The sequence below is a fragment of the Sminthopsis crassicaudata genome, chromosome 1 (assembly GCF_048593235.1).
Source record: "Sminthopsis crassicaudata isolate SCR6 chromosome 1, ASM4859323v1, whole genome shotgun sequence".
Classification (NCBI taxonomy): domain Eukaryota; kingdom Metazoa; phylum Chordata; class Mammalia; order Dasyuromorphia; family Dasyuridae; genus Sminthopsis; species Sminthopsis crassicaudata.
Window position 1 is genome coordinate 744,868,876 of NC_133617.1, and position 19,777 is coordinate 744,888,652.

Here is a 19,777-nt window from a genome sequence, read left to right on the forward strand (position 1 = left end):
TACCTATTGTCTTAGCAGATTCTCCGGGCCTGTTTTGGTTCTTGTATCAAAAATTTGAAGGATCTCCATAGATCCTTGTGCATAAGCTGCACCATCATGGCACAGTAGAAAGAACAATAGGTTTGGAGTCAGGGACCTGAATTCAAATCCTGGCTCTGCTGCTTACTAGCTGCGTCTTCTTGGACACTTCACCCTTTATGTGCCTTCCTTTGTAAGCTGATGGAGTGGATTGGATGGCCTCTTAGGTCCAGTTTGTCTCTAGAGCTACAAGCCAATAGATAATGTTGTCAACTGCTTTTTGAGGGAGTTGGGGGTAATAATAACATTAATAATGGCGGCGATTTCTGCAAAATAATCTTTCTAGTATTAAAATCCTTATGTTATTATCACGGGTATTTCATTTGACCCTCGCAAGAATCCTATTCCACTTTAAAAATAAGGAAATTGAGGCTGAAAAGTTTTTCCCAGGGTCATTCATAGCTAGTAATTATCTTGGAGGAGAATCTGAACTCATGTTTTAGAATTCTCTGCCATCTGGTGGCCTCAAATGGGATAGCAGAGTGCCTTTAATTGTATGAGCTAGTTTAATTAACACTGCTATTTAGCACCCAGAGATTCATTTTCCTCATCCACAAAATTGGAATAATGATGATGATTATAATAATTATGAATATGATGATCTCTATGGTAATCATTGTAATGGTAATTATAGTAATGATAGTTATGATGATTATGGTAATAATGTTCATTATTATGATGATATAATTATAATAGTCATTATGACATGATAACTATTGTGGTGATAATAATTATAATAATGATGGTGATATGATCGTAGTGGTAATGATTATAATGTTGATAATTATGGTGATTATGATGACTATACTGTGATCAGTATGATAGTGATATTGATGATAATAAACACTGATAATTATGGTGATTATGATAAGGATAACAATAATTATTATAATGATGATATGATTATAATGGTAATTATCATCACAATAATAATAGTTATAACAATTGCAATGATAATTATTATCAATAATTGTGGCATAACTACAATTATATTATAACGATGATTATAATGATAGTGATAATGTCGATAGTATAATAATGATAGTTATCATGTTAATGATGATGATTATGATTATGATGATCTCAATGGTAATAATTGCAATGGTAATTATAATAATAATAGTTATGATTGTATTTTAATAATGTTAATTATTATAATGATGATATAATTATAATAGTTATTATCATGACACTGATAACTATTATGATTATTGTGATAATTATAATGATGGTGATATGATTACATATATTATATATATAATAGATGATTATAATCTTGATAATTGTAGTGATTATGATCATTATACTGTGATCATTCTGATGGTGATATCGATGATAAACACAATAATAATTATGGTGATTATGATAATGATGACAATAATTATTATAATGGTGATATGATTATAATGGTAATTATCATCACAATTATAATAGTTATAACAATTGCAACAGTAATTATAATCATTAATAATTGTGACATAATTACAATTGTAATTATTATAATGATGATTACAATGATGGTGATCATATTGATAGTATAATAATGATAGTTATTATGTTTATGATGATTATAATGATAATTATGGTAATGATAATTTTTAAAATGACAATTATAATGATAATAATTACCATGGTGATTATTATAACCATGAAAATTATAATAATGATGGTGCTGATGACATAGCAGTAGTGATAACGATAGCACCTCATTCTTCCCTGGTTTGTGAGGAGCTGAGTGCTTTGGGGTCTGAAACCCTCCAGCGAAGTGGGCAGGTTTGCGGGTGGGCGGCAAGGCTGGTCTCATGCGCCATCTCCTTGGCCATGTGTCCGATATCTGAGCGTTTTCTTTTCTTTCTGAACCCTAGTGCATTCTCCTTGGGCCGGGCCCATCCGGGCAATCGCCATCACAGTCCCATTGGTCGTTATCTCTGCCTTTGCAACGCTCTTCACTGTGATGTGTCGCAAGAAGCAGCAAGGTACCTGTTGGGTCGGTGTTGGTCTCCAGGGAGGGATACAGTGGGGGCCCTGGGGAGATCCCTGAGCTCCTTGCCTTTAAGGTCAGCTTGTCCTGGGAAGGCATAGCTATCACTAAGCTTTGGGTTCCTTTTTGGAAGAGCAGAGAGAGCCCCGTGGAGTCAATAGTGGGCTAGTCTTAGAGCCCAGATGACTTCAGCTTGAGTCCTGCCCTGACACACACCTGCTCTGTGACTATAGGCAGCTCTCTTAAGCTCTCAGTGCCACAGGGAGCCCTTTAAGACTTCAGTTGCTGAGTTTTAATGGGGGAGAAAGTTTTCATACCTGAGATTTTCTATCACTAGTCCAAACAAAATTCAAAATTGTGCACCATCTCTCTCCTATGAGGAAAGGGCTTTGGACTTGATGGAATGGGAAGTGGCCATCATCATTAATCTTAAAAGTAGAATTCCAATGTGGGAGGTAGAAGGTGAAGTGGTCCATGCAGACTTGCCACTTGGTTAATTTGGAGATGGGAGGGCTCGCAAAAGACTAATGTTCAAAAAAATAATAATATACCATGAGCTTTTTAAAAAAAAAAAAAAGGAAATGCATTTGAAAATGAGAACTCTGTATATACCCTGAGGCCTGGTTTTGTGTCTAACACAGAATTGTTCCCAATGATTATTAGCAAACTTGGGGATGTTTCCCTCTGTACTGATTTTGCTAGCATTAATCTTTATGAGGTAGATGCTGTGATTTTCCCCATTTTATAAAAGAAGAAATTGAAGTAAAGTGACTTGCTTAATGTCACACAACTAGTGTCTGAGGCCATATTTGGACTCAGATCTTCCTGATTCCAGTTCCAGCACTCTAACCACGATAATATAACTTCCTGTAGATGTAAAAATCATATCTGCTGATCAGGAAATATAAAATTACTTAAGAAGGGAAAGAATACGAAAATGAAGGAGAGGAAATGAGAACAGCGTCAAAGTTGGCTCCCTAGAGGAGGTGACCCTGTACTGAATTTTGAAGGAAGTTACAAATTTTAAGAGGCTGAGATAAGGTAGAGAATGTAACCTTCTTGAAGGTGTAGAACTTTTCATTTTTGTCTTTGTAAGCCTAGTGGCTGGCTTGCATACAGAAGGTGTTTAATAATTGTTTTTTTTGCATTAAATCGAAGTATGGCTGGATGGGACAGCACAAAAGTAGTAACTGACTTAAAATGTGATCCAGAGCTCCTGCTTCCTATCCACATAAATGCTGCTTATTCAGCTTCTTGAGGGAATGGACCCTTTCGTTTTTGTCTTTATAAGCCCAGTGGCTTGCATACAGTAGGGGTTTAATAATTGATTTTTTGCATTAACTGGAAGTACAGTTGGATGGGACAGCAGAGAAGTTAGTTGACATAATTAAAATGTAGTCCAAGCTCCTGCATAGATGCTGCTCATTCTGATATGGGGCAACCCTGATTTTAGTGGGTGTGGGAAACTTGGCCCACTTGTGACTGACTTCCAGGAAGAAAGGATGCTGGGCTGTCAAAAGTTCTCAGCCAAAAGTAGCTCCATGTTCCCTCATCAAGCTCTTGAGAAAGTGGTGGGCACCGGTGCCCTCTGGTGGCCAGTAGCAGTCTTTGCACTCCTTTCTGCTGCCACTTTTGGTCTCTGATCTACTTGCTAAATACATTCTTAATCATTGGGGATCATGTGAAACTTTTGGAGTTTGGGTGGAGGGATGGGGGGAAACTTGAGCTATCTGCTCTTTTATATTTTAAATAAATTTATTTAATTTAAATTTATTTATATACATGTTACATATAAAAAAGAAATTAAGTTTAACAAATTTTAAATAAATTTAAATAAATTTTGGCATTTTCTTTTTCCATCACCATCATTTCCTTCCTCCCTCCACCCCAGACATCTAGATAACAAATAGCATTTTTAAAGATTTACAAAAATATCTAGGGAAAAAATCAGCCTAGCTGATCACCGTGGGGAAAGTCTGAACGTCCGCGCAGCATTCCGCTGCATGGACAAGCTCGTATTGTTAGTCCTTAGCGGACGGAGAAGTGTTGCTCTTGGGTGCCAACTGTATCTTCTTTTTCAATTTAGAAAATATATATTCACATTTAGATGAGGAGAGCTCGGAGTCCTCCACGTACACGACCGCGGCCCCCGGGGAGAGGCTCCATCCTCGGCCCAAAGTGTTCATCTGCTACTCCAGCAAGGACTGCCAGAAGCACATGACCGTCATCCAGTGCTTTGCCTACTTCCTGCAGGACTTCTGTGGCTGCGAGGTAAGGGAGGCAGGGATCGGCGCGGGTGCGGCCTTCTCGGGGGTCCGTGGCCCGGCCCTGCCCTTCCTGAAGTGACCGCTGCTGGGTCCCCTTCTCAGAAAGTGGCGTCTGCGGGTGGGACCCAGGGTCAGCCCGGCGACCTCTGCGATGCCCCGGCCCCATAGAAATCAGTTGTCCGTTGCTAGCGGACGATGATGTGGCTTTTATCCATACGAGGCGAACTCGGGTCAGGGCACAAGAGCTGGCTTTCAGAGCCTGTGAGAGCCCATCCAAGTCCCGCCTACACAACCGCTGAGTGACTCTGGATAAGTCACATACTCTGCACTTCTCCGAGACTCCAGGTTGCAGGGATGGCCCCCGTGCTGCTCAGTCCCCCGGATGCTCCCATCCGGCCAAACTGCCGCAGATCTCAGCAGGGGCTCCTTGCCCAGTCTGCGACTGTTTTAACAACTGTGTCCCTCCAGTTGGTTTCCTTTTTGATACTTTAGGCATTTTATAACCATTATTCTAGAGGGGTCCATAGGCTGTAGCGGTTGCCAAAGGGGCCCATGTCACAAAGGAGTCTGGGAGCCAGCCTCGCGGCCCTTTCCAGTGACTGCTCCAAGCTGGCTGCCGTCCCCAACCCCACCCTTCAGTGCAGATTTTCCAGGAATTGTATGACTCAGGAAGAATTTCAAAGCCCTGAGTCAACACTGGTGTTTTCCTCTTAAACTGCACATCATCAAACTGCCCCCTTGTGTTCAGATAACTCACCCACAAGTCCCCCCCATTTGTTTATTTTTGAACCGTGTTCCCTCCTGGGTTTGGTTTACTGGGCCACGTCTGCGGCAGGACGGGGTTCCTGCAGTCCCCTTTCAACAAACACGCCTTCCTCTCCCTCCCCTCCTCTGGCCACCAAACACCCAGCCTCTTGACCTCCGAGACTTGCACCGTCAGCCCGGCCAGCTGTTTGACAGATGTGGCGGGGAGGTCACTGCGGGAGCCGGCCAGGAATGGCTGGATCCACGCCAGCAGAAGCCGAAAGCCGCTTTCCCCTCTGTGGGTTTTTAATCTGACTCCTGTGACAAAGACAAGAGAGAAAAGTATCCCCCAGGCGTCTCCTGTATGGGGCAGGACGCTGTGCGTTTGGGCTGTTAATGGCCTGTCTCTGGTCACCGTTTATTGAGACCAGGATGGAAGAGCAAGCACCAGGGACTTCCAGTCATGCTTCTTTTTTCTTAAATCCACACCACAAGAAGCTGCACTTTCTGTATCCTGAGACGTGAGGGAGTACTTTATGGTGGCGGTCTCTGTGAAGAGCTGGGTTCAAATCCTGCCTCTGAAACACCCGGGCTCGGTGACCCTGGGCTAGTCTGTAGAGGGAGCGGGCGCTTCCTTGTGGGGAGTCTCTAGAAGTTAAATAAACTTGTTACAGGTCAGTATGGGGGCTCCCCCCGTTGGCTCAGATTGCGATCCCTCTCTCAGTGACCACGTCAGTCTGAGGCCAGGTCCGGGCGAGGGCTGGATCCCGGACACGAGCGCCTAGATTTGGGCGGTTGGAGGCTCGGTTTCTCACACGGGGAAATGGCTCCACTTTGCCATGTAGGAAGGGGTCAGTGAGGCAGGATTCAAATCCAGCACCTCTTCCCGTCACGTGACAGGACGTCAGGGTGGGGAAAGGGGAGGCAGCAGCATGGGGGGGAGGGGGCAGAACAGAGGTGGATCCCAGCGCAGGGGCTGCCGGCCTCGGCTCAGGGAAGTCCCTGCCGCTTCAGGGAGTGGCCGCGGGGCCCTTCTTGTCCGCTCCTGTGAGAAGGCGGGCTCCTGGCCGTTCTGATTACCCCGGCTCTGGCACAGCTCTGGCTCACGGCGGCTCTCGGGTGGGACTTTTTGCTTCTTAATTAGCGGTCACTTATTTTCTCTGCCCCTTTTCCCAACAAAACCACAAACAAGTGCAGTTCATCCAACGAGCCCCTACGGCTCCATGGCTCACCGACCTACGTCCGCATCAAAACGGACACTCGGACAGGGCTCGTGCGGCGCGCGGGGCGGCTTTTGGCTTTACTTCCCCACCGGACAGGTTTTTCTTTTTTGCTAATCAGGTTTTAATATCCAAGTTCAAGGTTGGCTTTTTTGGAAACATTCAGCAGTTTTCTCCCCAGTTATCCGAAGTCTGTGCCAGGCTGGGGGAGGCCGGCCGCGTCTGCCGAGTGCTGGGCCCGGACTCGGCCTCCTTCCGTCCCTGTGTCCGTCCCCTGCCCTTCTCTTTCCCGTCCTCTTCCCTCTTTCCCTTCCCCCTCCTCCTCTTCCCCTCTTTTCCCTCTTTCCCTTTGTTCTTTTCCTCTTTCCTTTCCCTTTCCCCCTTGTCCCTTCCCTCCCCCATCTCTTGCCTTCGCCCTCCTGTGGCGCCGCATCCTGGCGCACCCCGGAAGTCCCCCACACCCCCGGAAGGCCCCGCGCCCACGAGGTTGCGTTTCCCGCAGGTCGCCCTGGATCTCTGGGAGGACTTCCAGCTGTGCCGCGAGGGCCCCAGGGAGTGGGCGGCGCAGAAGATCCGGGAGTCCCACTTCGTCATCGTGGTGTGCTCCAAGGGCATGAAGTACTTCGTGGAGAAGAGGGGCTGCAGGCCGCGGGCGGGCAGGCGCGGGGAGGCGGAGGGCGGCGAGCCCTTCGTGGCGGCCGTGGCGGCGGTGGCGGCCCGACTGCGCCAGGCCCGGCAGAGCGCGGCCGAGCTGGCCAAGTACATCGCCGTCTACTTCGACTACTCGTGCGAGGGGGACGTGCCGGGCGTCCTGGAGCTGAGCGCCACGTACAAGCTCATGGACCAGCTGCCCCAGCTCTACTCGCACCTGCACTCGCGGGACGCCCCGGAAGCGGGCCCCGCCCCTGGCCAGCTCAGCAAGAGGAACTACTTCCGGAGCAGGGCCGGGCGCGCCCTCTACGTGGCCATCTGCAACATGCACCAGTACATGGCGCAGGAGCCCGACTGGTTCGAGAAGCAGTTCCTGCCCTTCCCTCCCCCCGCGCCGCACTTCCCCGAGCCCGCCATGGCCAAGTTTGACTCGGGCCTGGTGCTCAACGAGGCGGCGTGCAGGCCGGAGGGCGCCGCGGCCGCCGACTCCCCCGCGGGCCTGGGCCGGCTGAGCGCGGAGGAGGACGCGGACCCCCGGAGCGGCCCCGACGGCGGCTGCGTGCTGCGGCCCCTGCTGCACGCGGCCAAGGCGGCCGGGCCCCCCGACATGCCCCGGGACTCGGGCATCTATGACTCGTCCGTGCCGTCCTCGGAGCTGTCGCTGCCCCTCATGGAAGGGCTCCTGCTGGACCAGATGGAGACCTCATCTGTGGCCGGCAGCGTCTCCTCCTCATCCGGCTTAGGTAGGTCCGTCCGGCTTAGGTAGTCTGGCAGGCTTAGTTAGGTCCATCAGGCTTAGGTAGGTCCATCAGGCTTAGGTAGGTCCATCAGGCTTAGGTAGGCCCATCAGGCTTAGGTAGGTCCATCAGGCTTAGGTAGGCTCATCAGGCTTAGGTAGGCCCATCAGGCTTAGGTAGGCTCATCAGGCTTAGGTAGGCCCATCAGGCTTAGGTAGGTCCGTCTGGCTTAGGTAGGTCCATCAGGCTTAGGTAGGTCCATCAGGCTTAGGTAGGTCCGTTCGGCTTAGGTAGGTCCGTCTGGCTTAGGTAGTCTAGCAGGCTTAGGTAGGTCCGGCAGGCTTAGGTAGGTCCGTCTGCCTTAAGTAGTCCATCCGGCTTAGGTAGTCCATCAGGCTTAGGTAGGTCCGGCAGGCTTAGGTAGGTCCGTCTGGCTTAGGTAGTCCATCAGGCTTAGGTAGGTCCATCAGGCTTAGGTAGGTCCGTCTGGCTTAGGTAGGTCCGTCTGGCTTAGGTAGGTCCATCAGGCTTAGGTAGGTCCGTCTGGCTTAGGTAGGCCCATCAGGCTTAGGTAGGTCCGTCTGGCTTAGGTCGTCTGGCAGGTTTAGGTAGGCCCATCAGGCTTAGGTAGGTCCGGCAGGCTTAGGTAGTCTGGCAGGCTTAGGTAGGTCCATCAGGCTTAGGTAGGTCCGTCCGGCTTAGGTAGGTCCGTCCGGCTTAGGTAGGTCCGTCTGGCTTAGGTAGGTCCGTCTGGTTTAGGTAGGCTCATCAGGCTTAGGTAGGTCCATCAGGCTTAGGTAGGTCCGTCCGGCTTAGGTAGGTCCATCAGGCTTAGGTAGGTCTGGCAGGCTTAGGTAGGTCCGTCTGGCTTAGGTAGTCCGGCAGGTTTAGGTAGGCCCGTCTGGTTTAGGTAGGCCCATCAGGCTTAGGTAGGTCCGGCAGGCTTAGGTAGACTGGCAGGCTTAGGTAGGTCCATCAGGCTTAGGTAGATCCCGCAGGCCGCAGTAAGGGGGTGTTGTCAGGGCCGGGAGGCGGAGGAGGCGCCGCCAGTGAGGGTCTGGGGCAGAGTTTGAACTCCAGGCCTCCAGACTCAGAATCTTCTCCGTAACATCGGGCCGCTCCCATGGGCTTAGTGTGGGGCACAGTCTGTGCAAAGGCTCAGAGGTGGGAAACTGACTGTTGTGCCCAGGGAGCAGCAGGTAGTCTGGTCTGACTAGAGCAGAGAGTTCGGGAATGAACATGAAATTAGCCAGAAATCTAGTGGGAAACATGTCGTGGGAGACTTCAGCTATGCCCATTATCTTCCCCGCTCCCAGATTTAAAAGCCTGAGCCTTCGATCCCGGCCGGCTTTCAGTGACATCGCTCCCACCCGGCCAGACATCACACTTGTCCCTGGCAGGCCCCGGGAGGCTCCCGGGGAACTCCCCATCCCCCAGTCAGTCAGGGAGTGCGTAGTAGCCACACTGTGTGCCAGGCACCCTGCTAACCCTGGGGGACACAAATAGAGGCAAAACACTGTTCCTGCCCTGGGTGAGCCTGTGTTCTACTAGGAAGAAAACACAAACATCTGGTGTCTGTGCACACAAAGTAGATAGATGGAGAGATATAGCGAGGGAGGGAACCGCCAGTCATTCAGCAAGTACAAGGTAAGATATTTTTAAGATTAACAATAAGATAATTTAAAATAAGATAAAATAATCACCCAGGCCAGATAGTTTCCCAGTGCCGGGAGCACACTAGCCACATGCTCACAAACGAAAAGTCATTGCAGCGCGGCTCCCTGGGCCCCCCGGTCACCTTTTTTCTTTCTCTGCAGGTGAAGAGGAGCCCCCCATCCTCCCTTCCAAGTGCATCGATTCCGGCGCGTGTAAAGCAGGACTCAGTGGGCACAGCTTCACCGATGAACTCCCGGTGGTTGGGCCGTTATAACCCCCCGAGGTTTCTAATGCATTTGCCACTTTAGCGACAATGACCAGCGCCTGTATGTCAGCCCCTGCCCCGCCCCCTGCCCCCTCGCCTACTTGAAGGAACGAAAACCCCAAGTCGGGATGTGACAAGGGAGTGTTGGCCAGTGCTAGTCCTGCCCCTCCTTCCACCCTTGGGTTCAGTAAAGCCCCTCATCCACAGACTCTTCCGAGAGCTTCACTGGGGAATCAGACGCGCAGGATGCCCCTTCCCCACTTTAACTCTCCTTTGTCCATGTTCACAATCCCCACCATTTTATGCTTATAACCATCCTTGCGTCTCCAACGCGGCAGAAGGAAAGAGGTGCTGGAAGAAACGGCATTCAGGGAGGGAGAGAAAGCAGGCTCCCTATTCCTTACGCTTCTAGGGCCGCTGGGCTGGATTTAGCAAAAAACGGAAAGATGCGGATTTTCACTTGAAATGACTGAGGTGACAAAAACTTTTAATGGAATTATAGACATGGGTTTTTTCTGTGTCTGGAATGATTACTCAGTCTCTGGAAAATGTTCATTTGAAGAAAGGAACGGGAGTCTTCTCTTAGGTAATTGCAGACACACAAACACAAACACACAATCTTGTAAAAATGTGCTCTGGAAAGGGAATACAGTTTAGCAGAACTTATTCTGAATGTGGAGTCTGGGGCCTGGATTCGCGGTCACTAACCGCCCGTGTGACCCCGTAGTGCCTCCTTTGCACTCAGTCCTTGGACATAGGGAATTAGATTAGATGGCCCCTGAAACCTCTCCTCCAGTCACAGATCTGTGACTTATGAGATTGAGAAGCAATTGGAAATGTGTCAGGAACTTGTACATGAGCATCCTCCAAGTTTCCCTTCAATCCATGATTCATGTCATGATTCATTTGTGATTCCACTAAGGGAAAGGTCAGGTGGACATGTGTTTGTTTTCATCGAGATGGCAGTCTCAAAGTTGGAAGGGGTCCCAGAGGTCCCATAATGCAACTCTTCATGGACCCAAGTTTAGTTCTACTATTTTCTCAACAAGACCTCATCCATCTGGTCTGCCTGAAGACCACCAGTGAGAGGGAGCCCACCACCTCCCACAGCAGCCCACCCCACGCTAAGTCAGCTCTAGCCCTCAGCAAACTTTTCTTGATTTCAAACCTAAGTCCTCCTCTCTGCTAGGGGGCAAAGCTAATCCCTCATCACCAGGACGACCCTTCCTGTGCTCAAAGACAGCCTGAATTTCCTTCTCTCCGGATTTAGCCTCTTCATTTCCTCTGACCCATCCTTGTATGGCATGATCGCAGGCCTTCTCATCTCTGGGCTGCCCTCTTGCGACTGCTGGTCCATGTCCTTCCTAGGAAGGAAGCCCCTAAGAGCGGGTATGCTCTGAGCAGAGCACGGAGGCACTAGCCTCCTTCACGCAGTCCGGGAGAGCAGATACTTGTCTTATTCCAATGTCATGTTGTTAACTCATGCTCCCTGGATCTCTTTCACCAAAATCATTTCTTGTCTCATCTTAGCTCATTATCCTGTGCTCAGAAAGCTGGTTTTTTCAGGTACTATCCAGCTTTATCACTAATCATTTTTCACTTATTTGGATCAGCCCATTCATTGTTCCAGCATATTGAGGTTTTGTTGAATTCCATCATCCAGTGCAATAACTGTCTCAGCCTAGTGCCATCCACCAGTCTGCCAAGGGTGCTTTCTATACCTTCCTCTGATTAAAAAAAATCTGTCAGTCACGAAAGGGCCATCCATGGGCATATTCCCATGGCCTTCCACCTTCCCCATTTTCCTTACTGTTCTCTAAGCCCTAATAATTCATCCAGGCCCAGATCCGTCCAATTATATCTCCATCCAGCCCACAACTTCCCATCGCACCTGCAAGGAGAGCATCACTCATTTAATGCTCTGCTCGCGCCTAAACACTCCATTTCTTTGGCATTCCTATGGTATAAACTGGGGACTGGTGCCAAAAAAAGTAAATGAGACAAGTCCGGCATGACCTGCTCATAGTGGAAGCCCTGGTTCACAAGCCGTTTCTAGGATTGCATTACAGGATGTTGCCAGGAAGGCCCTTCTTCTTTTAAAAGATTTATTTAATATTTTCCCCATCCATCTGCTCTCCCCCCTCCAGCCGGGAAGACATAAAAAGAGAAAACACTCTCCTAACAAACAAACATAGTTCAATAAAGCAGAGTCCTGCTTCAACCATGTTTAAAAACTAAAGGTCTCATTCCGCCCCAAGTCCATCGCCTCTTTGTCAGCCCTCCAGAAGCATGGGTGATCATTGTATGGGGGAGGTTTTAAGTCTTTTCAGTTTGTCTGCGCCTGACTATTTTATGCCTTCAGCATCCAGCGTCAGATTTTGGTATTCCTGGGCCTTTGGTTCACCCCGTCACCTCCACGCTAACATAATTGTGCCAAAAGCAGCATTGGTCTGTAGTCAGGTTCTAAACCTGATGACCCTCCAGTGTTAAGTGGAAATTCCACAGAATATGCCAGGATGACTTGATGTAACTGACTTAGCTGCTTGGACTGAGTCCATTTTTTTTAAGTGAAGTTAAGTGACTTGCCCAGGGTCACACAGCTAGGAAGTGTTAAGTGTCTGAGATCAGATTTGAACTCGGGTCCTCCTGACTTCAGGGCTGGTGCTCTATCACTGCGCCACCTAGCTGCCCCAGATGATTATTTTTAAGGACAGAACATAAATGATACTCTTTCTTCCATTTTTTCCCACCTTCTCCCTTGCTGTTGCTAAAGAAGGCATCACACTTAGATTCAGTGACTTTTAAGAATCTTAAAACCAATAACCTTCCCACGAAGATGCTTTTGGACATTTGTAACATTTTTCTCCCTGATTCCTCGCTCAAGGAAAGACTCCATTTGCATCTTCTACCCTGCAAATTGGGGCTCTGAGCTGTGAAGGCAAGAACCAGCTTTGGAAGGTCCAGGTAATAGGCAGATCCTTAGTCTTTGAAAGAACTTGACGTAATTTGTATTTCCAGACCACAATTTATTTTTAGTATTTGTCACTGAATCATATATATGCTTCAGTATTTCAGGAGAAGCTCAAATAGACATTGATTCCCCAGCGATACCATTGTTGCAATCGCTGATAATATTATTGCCATCTTGGGAAGGGGGACTATGTGTTTCCATTCTTTGCAACAGTGTTAGCTGGGAGAACCAGCAGAAAGAGGAAGATCAGAGTAATAAGAGAACCATCTTTCCTCCCCTGGGACTGGCCCCAAACAAGAGAGAAGAGGAAGAGGAGCCAGACTTTCTCGTCTCCCATGTGCAAGGAATACAGCTGTTTAAGTCGTAAACTCCTGGGGAGGAGAGTCTCTCTCTAAGTGCTCCCTAATGTAAATGATCATCCCAGGCTTTGTGCAGGCAGCTGGTAGCCTCCAGTTACAGGAACGTGCTTATCTCTTCTCCAGCATCCAATCTGGGACCATGTGCAGCTGCTAGGATAGGCTCAAGTTGCCTGATGAAAAGCAACAGGTTTTCTCTGTAAAGCGTTATATTTGATTGAAAGAGAGATCCACTCCCTCCCCCTCCCACTGGCCTCCAGAATCAGTTTTGCTGCCCGGCCTGTCTGCAAGATGGAATATCTTCTGTCTCCTCCAAATCCAAGGATGCTTCACAAAACACACGATGACAAAAGGGATAATTCCTATCAGTTTCACACGAAGCAAACGATTGCAGCAATCCATGTAGCAGAGATCATTTCTGTATCCCTGGCACATAGCAGAGTGCCAGGGAGCTGGTGGGTATTAGTAACTGCTTACTTGAATGGGGTAAGGGTTTTGCACCAAATGTTTCTGACCAAAATCTTACATCCGAGATTTCTAGAAATTGGATATGAATGTAGAAAAGCGGGGATCATTCTCCTGGACATGAAATCCCCAAAAGAAATGCCAGCAGTCAGTAAGCACATTTCTAGAAAGTGTCCTCAATCACCAACAAGAGAAAGGCAAATTTAAATGCCTTCAGTCAGGATAGATTTGGGGAAGATTTGATATGTTTGCAAGCCCAAGTTCAGAGCGATAAAACCATGTCTTTTGTGCCCTTGTTAGTGAGTGATTTCTTGCCTGTGCTAAACAAACATTAAAGACCTAAACATAGTCTTCAGAAGACAGGCACCGAGTTTGGGTTCAAGAGGACATGGAAGCAACTTAAGCAAAAGCTGCTGATAGAGACAGTGATATATTACGTGGGTTTCCAAATTACCCGAGACTTGCTGCTCATTGGCACGGTATCTTTGATACTGTGTTGGTTAATGTGCCAGTGGAGACCCTCAGTATTTTATTGAGAAGAAGAGATCATTTTAAAAGGTTCCCTTTGGTTTGGGAATGAGTCTTGATACTTTATGTGAAACATGGATGTTTCTGATGCTCTGGGAATTCAATTTGATTTGGTCCAGACCCATGATTTTAATTTATGGGGGAACTCCTTCAGCTAATTCACATTGGCAGCATCCTTTTTGTAACACATCTGTGTTGCTTTTAACATGTACAAAATCTCTTTATGGAAGTCTAATTTCAGGTGGAGCTGAAAAAAAAATCCAGTTATCCAATTTCTTTTTTTGCAGAGGCAATTGGGGTTAAGTGATTTATCCAGGGTCACACTGCCAGGAAGTATTTGAGGTTGGATTTGAACTCAGGTCCTCCTGACTTCAGGGCCAGCACTCTATCCACTGTGCCATCTAGCTGCCCCTCAATTTCCCAATCTTAACTCTTTTTGTTTTCAGTCTTTATATTCTCTAAGACCGGTCTGGGTCTTGGGGCAGTGCCAGTTTTCTCAGATTTAAACCCAGAGCTGCCTTTGGGAAGGAAATATTGATGGAGCGATGAGAACAGAGGAGTCACATTCTTCTTGGATGCCATAGACTTCATATTTACTTTTGCTCTCCCCTCCCTAACAGAAAGTTAATATCATTGAAAGGAGTTCACTAGCAGGTTAAATCAATATGAAAACAAGATTGCTGGTGTGGATAAGCTACTGACCTGAACCGGTCATGCCGCCTATCTTAGAAGTTTGTTATTTAGGAGGGACGCGTAGAAAGGGAAGTTTTGTGGACAAGCTGAAGTCACAGAGACAGAGACAGAGAGAGTGTGTGTGTGTGTGTGTGTGTGTGTGTGTGTGTGTGTGTGTGTGTGTGTGTGTGTGTGTGTGTGTGTGTGTGTAGAGAGAGAGAGAGAAGGTCCTAGGGTGTTGCTCTTAATTTACTGTATATGATATTTGTGGGCCCCCTGTGGAAGATTTATAGGAGGAGTTAATGGGGTAATTACAATTTCTGCCACTTGAAGGAGAACTCACTTGAATAATATCAGAGCTGTAACTAAGCTGAGACAATCAGAACTTTGCCCCTAGGCAGCACCCTAGCGGGTGCTGGTAGTACTTATTTTTTCCAGAGTTTCCCTTAAGAAGAATTGATAAAAGAGAACATTGATTCTTAGTATTAACTTGCTGTGGGTATTTTTGTTCTTCTATCGAGGATTTTGAAATGATCCTGACTGAGTCATTGAAAAGTGTTCAAAGATGCCATTTCTTCGGATCTTTTTTTATTCTCAGTATCCAAGCAGTCTGTTGGAAAGCAAGTACTTTAGTCTTGTTATTTTGTAGTCTCCCCTTTCTTGTATGAAGCTCGGCCCCTTTGAAGACTGAGCTCCCCAGGGCAGGGGTGGGATGGTGTTCCCCAGGCCATGGGTGCTGAAGGTTGGCTCTTAGGATTGCAACATGGTGCCTGTATTATGGTTCTGGCGGGGAACCAAACCCACACTGGTACCTCCTCGTAAAAGTACTGGGCGGCTCCAGTCCCCAGATCTGTGTTTGGGATGAGTAACCTACAGCCTGGTTTTCATCACGGATCAACTCGACCTCCCCATCCCATGTTTTTCCATGTTGTGGAACTCCATTGGCCCAATGGGTAATGGTTGGGAATATCTGACACGATTAACGACCCATGCACTCCAGGGCCCAATGTTGGCTTCTGGATGATCTCCCAGAATGCCCTGTGTTTTTATGCAGATAAGGAGCTCTCAATTTCTCAATCTGACACAACATAATGTGATATAAACATCTCACGATGCTTTCTTTGATAGCACATGCAAAATAGCTTTGTAAGCCAAATTGGAAATTGTGATAAGGTGTTAGGTTATTAATGCCATAATCTCCCTTCTCCCGACAGCTGGAAATGGGGAGCAGTCTCACTGTAAGTAAATCCCTTTGCTTCAGATTTTAGAACTGTGGGGTTAGGAGAGTGGTCTACACTTGCCTTCAGAAAGGGCAGCACCTGGGTTTTTGCAGATGTGGCTGGGCACCCTCATCTAGATTTTCCGAGAAGGATGTTCTACAACTGGTAGAACCAATAACCAAGGCTATTCTCTGACCCATCCTTCCAGCCCGGAACGACTTGGTTCAGAAGGGCTCCTTAGAGAAACTGAAACTTCCTTTTGTTTTCGCCTGTGGAGAAATAGCAGCTGGGTCCTTTCCTCCTGGGAAAGAGCCACCAGCGATCCTGCCCTTCTTATTTCAGAGATGACTAAGTCCAGCAACTTGAACTAGTATTACCTGTGTCATTCCCTCAGGATTTTTTGACTCTTCCTGCTATTCCCTTCTCACTCTTTAATCCCAACATCCTAAATTGTCTCAGTGCCTTATTTCAGTAAGTTTCTGTTGTGGAGCATGCTGGGAGGAGTACTAAAAGAAATCAGAATCTCAGGCTTGGAAAGCTCCTCGGTGGCCATCTAGACCAATCCTTAACTGGGAAACATTCCCTAAGACAGCATCCTCAGTGAGGTCATCCAGGGCTGCCTAGAAGACCTCAAATGAGGGGCAACTCAGCTATTTTTCCATTCTGAAATACTCGCAACTTTTCTTCTTCTTGCTATCAAGCTTAAATCATCCTCCATGCAATTTCCAAATTTTGGGCCTAGTTCTGATCCCAAGGAGAACCACTCTAAAGCCTTTCAATTACTTGAAAACAGCTCTCAGGTCCTTCCTCAATCTGCTCTTTCAGGCTAACTTCCTTCAAGTAGCCCTGTGGTGTAATCTCAGATTACCTGTCTCGGCACTCACCTTGGAATGGTCTGAGGCTTGTTGATATTCTTGCAAAAATGTAATATCCAGAAATAATGACTCCTGACATTAGTCCAGGACAGTGCAAAGAGACTATTAACTCCTAGTTTATGACATAAACTTCTAGATAGATCCACATGTCTCAATGTCATCTAAATTCTCATCACCTTCCATATTACACTGTTGACTCATTTTGAACCTGTGGTCCACTAAGAACCCCTCCTCCATCTTTGTTAGATAAACCATGGTCTAGCTCTTCTTTCCCCCTCACCCACCATACAACAGTTTTCTGGGGCTCCACAAATTCCGTTAAAATTTTCTTCCGAGACCAGCAAACAGTAAAAGCTCTTGTTAAAGAAAAAAACCAAATATGTTAATATGCATTTTAGAGAGTAGCTAACTACTATTTTCTTTATATTAGTGAAAAAAAGAAAAACAGGAATTTTTCAAAGGTTAAAAACGTGTTTGTGTTAAACTCTAGGGGGGAAAAAAACCCTGTGGATGAATACTGTTCTCATCCTGATATTTCTATTTTCTACAGAAGGAAACTAGTGAGATCAGACTGAGAAATATGCTATATTTTTACATTGAAAAAAATTAGTAATTTTTTCATTTGTTTTGTATATAATAATTATGTCCATGTTTGACAATAGGCAGTGACCGATGTTTGTAAGAAGTACTTTTTTGTACCTTAGAAAGTTTGTATCAAATAAAGTTACGTTTTAATATTTTGGCTGTCTCATGTTTCAAGAAATTCTTTCCCTGGCCATGATGCTTTCCGAGGGCTTGTCTGGGAAGGGGAAAAACCACCTGAACCTGGTTCTCCTTAAGCAGAGTCCTTTCCTCCGAAGACAGGTGATCTACCTGCCCCAGAGGAAAAGGGGCTAATTTTTGTGACCTGTGATATCACAATGATCTAAGGTGCAATGACCTGGCCCTTGGGGCTCCCTGCCTCTTGGGGGAAGTTCCCTCCTGCCAGGAGACTTATACCTAACCAATATGCACTTATTAAGCACCAGTTGTACCAAGTATATGGTAGATACTGAGGCTACAAATATAAAAATTAAATAGTACCTGTCCTCAAGGAGTTTCTATTCTAATGTGAGAAGCTTATCGTAAGGAAATCATAAAGGAGGGAAAAGGACCCACATGTGCAAAAATGTTTGTAGCAGCTCATTTTGTGGTAACAGAATTGGAAGATGACTAGATACTCATCAATTGGGCAATGGCTGAATAAAGTGTGGTGAATAAAGGTAATGGAATATTATTATTCTAAAAAAATTAATGAACAAGCAGATTCTCTATAGAAAGATTTACATGAATCGATACTGAATGAAACGAGCAGAACCAGGAATACATCGTACAGAGTAAGAGCAAGAATGTGGGATGATTAACTATGAAAGATTTGGCTCTTCTCAGTGGTTCAGTGTCAATCCCAATAAACTTTGGATATAGAATACCATCTGCATCCAGAAAAAGAACTATAGAGATTGAATGTAAATCAACATACACCATATTCACTTTTTTTGGTTTTTTTCCTCTCCCATGGTTTTTCCTTTTTGTTCTGATTTTTCTCTGCCAACAGGATTTCATAAAACAACATATATTTAAAATAATACTCCCCCCAAAGTAAAAGCATTTGTGAATAAGCTTTGATCACTTTTTGATTTGGGGAATTACTTTTGGTCTCTGACATTTTGTTTTAATTCCATATAAATTCCAAATATCAGATCCTTATCAAATATATTTAATGCAAAGATTTTTTTTGTCCATGTCAGATAATGATGTTAGCTCTGATATTCGGAATATATGTGTGTATGTATGTGTATATATATATATTACATATATATGTACATATATATATATATATGATGATTATACATACACATATCATTTAAAATTTTAAATTATAGCTTTTTATTTACAAGATATATACATGAGTAATTTTTAATCACTGACCCTTGCAAAACCTTCTCTTACAACTTTTCCCCTCCTTCCCTCCTCCCCATCCCCTAGATGTCAGGTAGTCCCATACATGTTAAATATCTTAAAGTCTATGTTAAATACAATATATGTATACATATTTATACAGTTATCTTGCTGCACAAAAAAATCAGATTTAGAAAGAAGGTAAAGATAACCTGAGAATGAAAGTAAAAATGGAAGCAAACAATAACAGAGTGAAAATGCTATGTTGTGGGATGATTTAAGTAATAAACAAATGCTTCTTAAAGATAGAAATATATAACCATTAATGACGATAAGAAAAAGAATTTAAAACCAAAAGATGAGAATTTACATGTAGATAGATGTCATATATCTCCCTGCCATTCTTCTCCCTCCCCCTTCCCCCAGCATAGATATAGATTTCCACATATTATATTGATTATATACATATTTAAATATCCATACATATATGTAGATGATGAAACGGGTACAGGTTAAGAGCAAATGAGAGCAACCTATCTTGTGACATGTCAATCCTAGTCGATGAGAGTGGATGATAATAGTTATTATCTAACACTTCTTGTGTGGCAGGCACTGTGCTAAGCACTTTATTAATATGATCTCATTTGATCCTGGAAGGTAGGTGTTATTATTATTTTTCAATTCGTGAAACTGAGACAGATGGGTACAGTGCTCTGACTCCCTGGTCACACAACTAACAAGGGTCAGGAGTTGGTTCTTCTTAATCTGTACCTTTTTCACTCTCTGATATGTGTGTTCAGTGACCAGTAAGAACTTTAAAAGAATACAGGGACCGACTTTGTGGTTCAGACATTTGAAAGTACTTAGCACTGCGCCTGGCGCGCAGTAGGTGCTTTAAAAATATTTTTTGATTATTGACTAAATATTTGCATTGGGAACCAGGTTTAAAATGCTGGTTCTGGAAACCGACAGTCCGGTTGCTTATTCCTGATTTTCACTGCATCTTTTTGGATTGTCTGGTTATATTACTTTATTTCTTCTTTCCGTTCTCTCCCTTCCTTTAGAGTGATGACAGTGTAGGACTGCGGAAAGAGCTGACTGGAATCAGATATCTGGTCCAAATCTTGCCTTAGTGGGATGGCCTTGAGCAAAC

At 45.6% G+C, this 19,777-nt stretch overlaps 1 protein-coding gene across 2 annotated transcripts in view; it reads left to right on the forward strand.

The window, feature by feature from the left end:
- The window catches only part of IL17RD (interleukin 17 receptor D), an 80,750-nt gene extending 68,927 nt beyond the window's left edge, over window positions 1–11,823 (forward strand). The window contains exons 10-13 of one of the 2 annotated variants that reach the window (XM_074284414.1): window positions 1,944–2,054; window positions 4,146–4,330; window positions 6,793–7,684; window positions 9,496–11,823. In XM_074284414.1, the coding sequence (XP_074140515.1) occupies window positions 1,944–2,054; window positions 4,146–4,330; window positions 6,793–7,684; window positions 9,496–9,608 (1,301 nt within the window). In that variant the 3' untranslated portion in view covers window positions 9,609–11,823. The remainder of the gene's footprint in view (window positions 1–1,943; window positions 2,055–4,145; window positions 4,331–6,792; window positions 7,685–9,495) is intronic. The other variant, XM_074284415.1, reaches the window with a different exon arrangement.
- The last annotated feature ends 7,954 nt before the right edge of the window (window positions 11,824–19,777 follow it).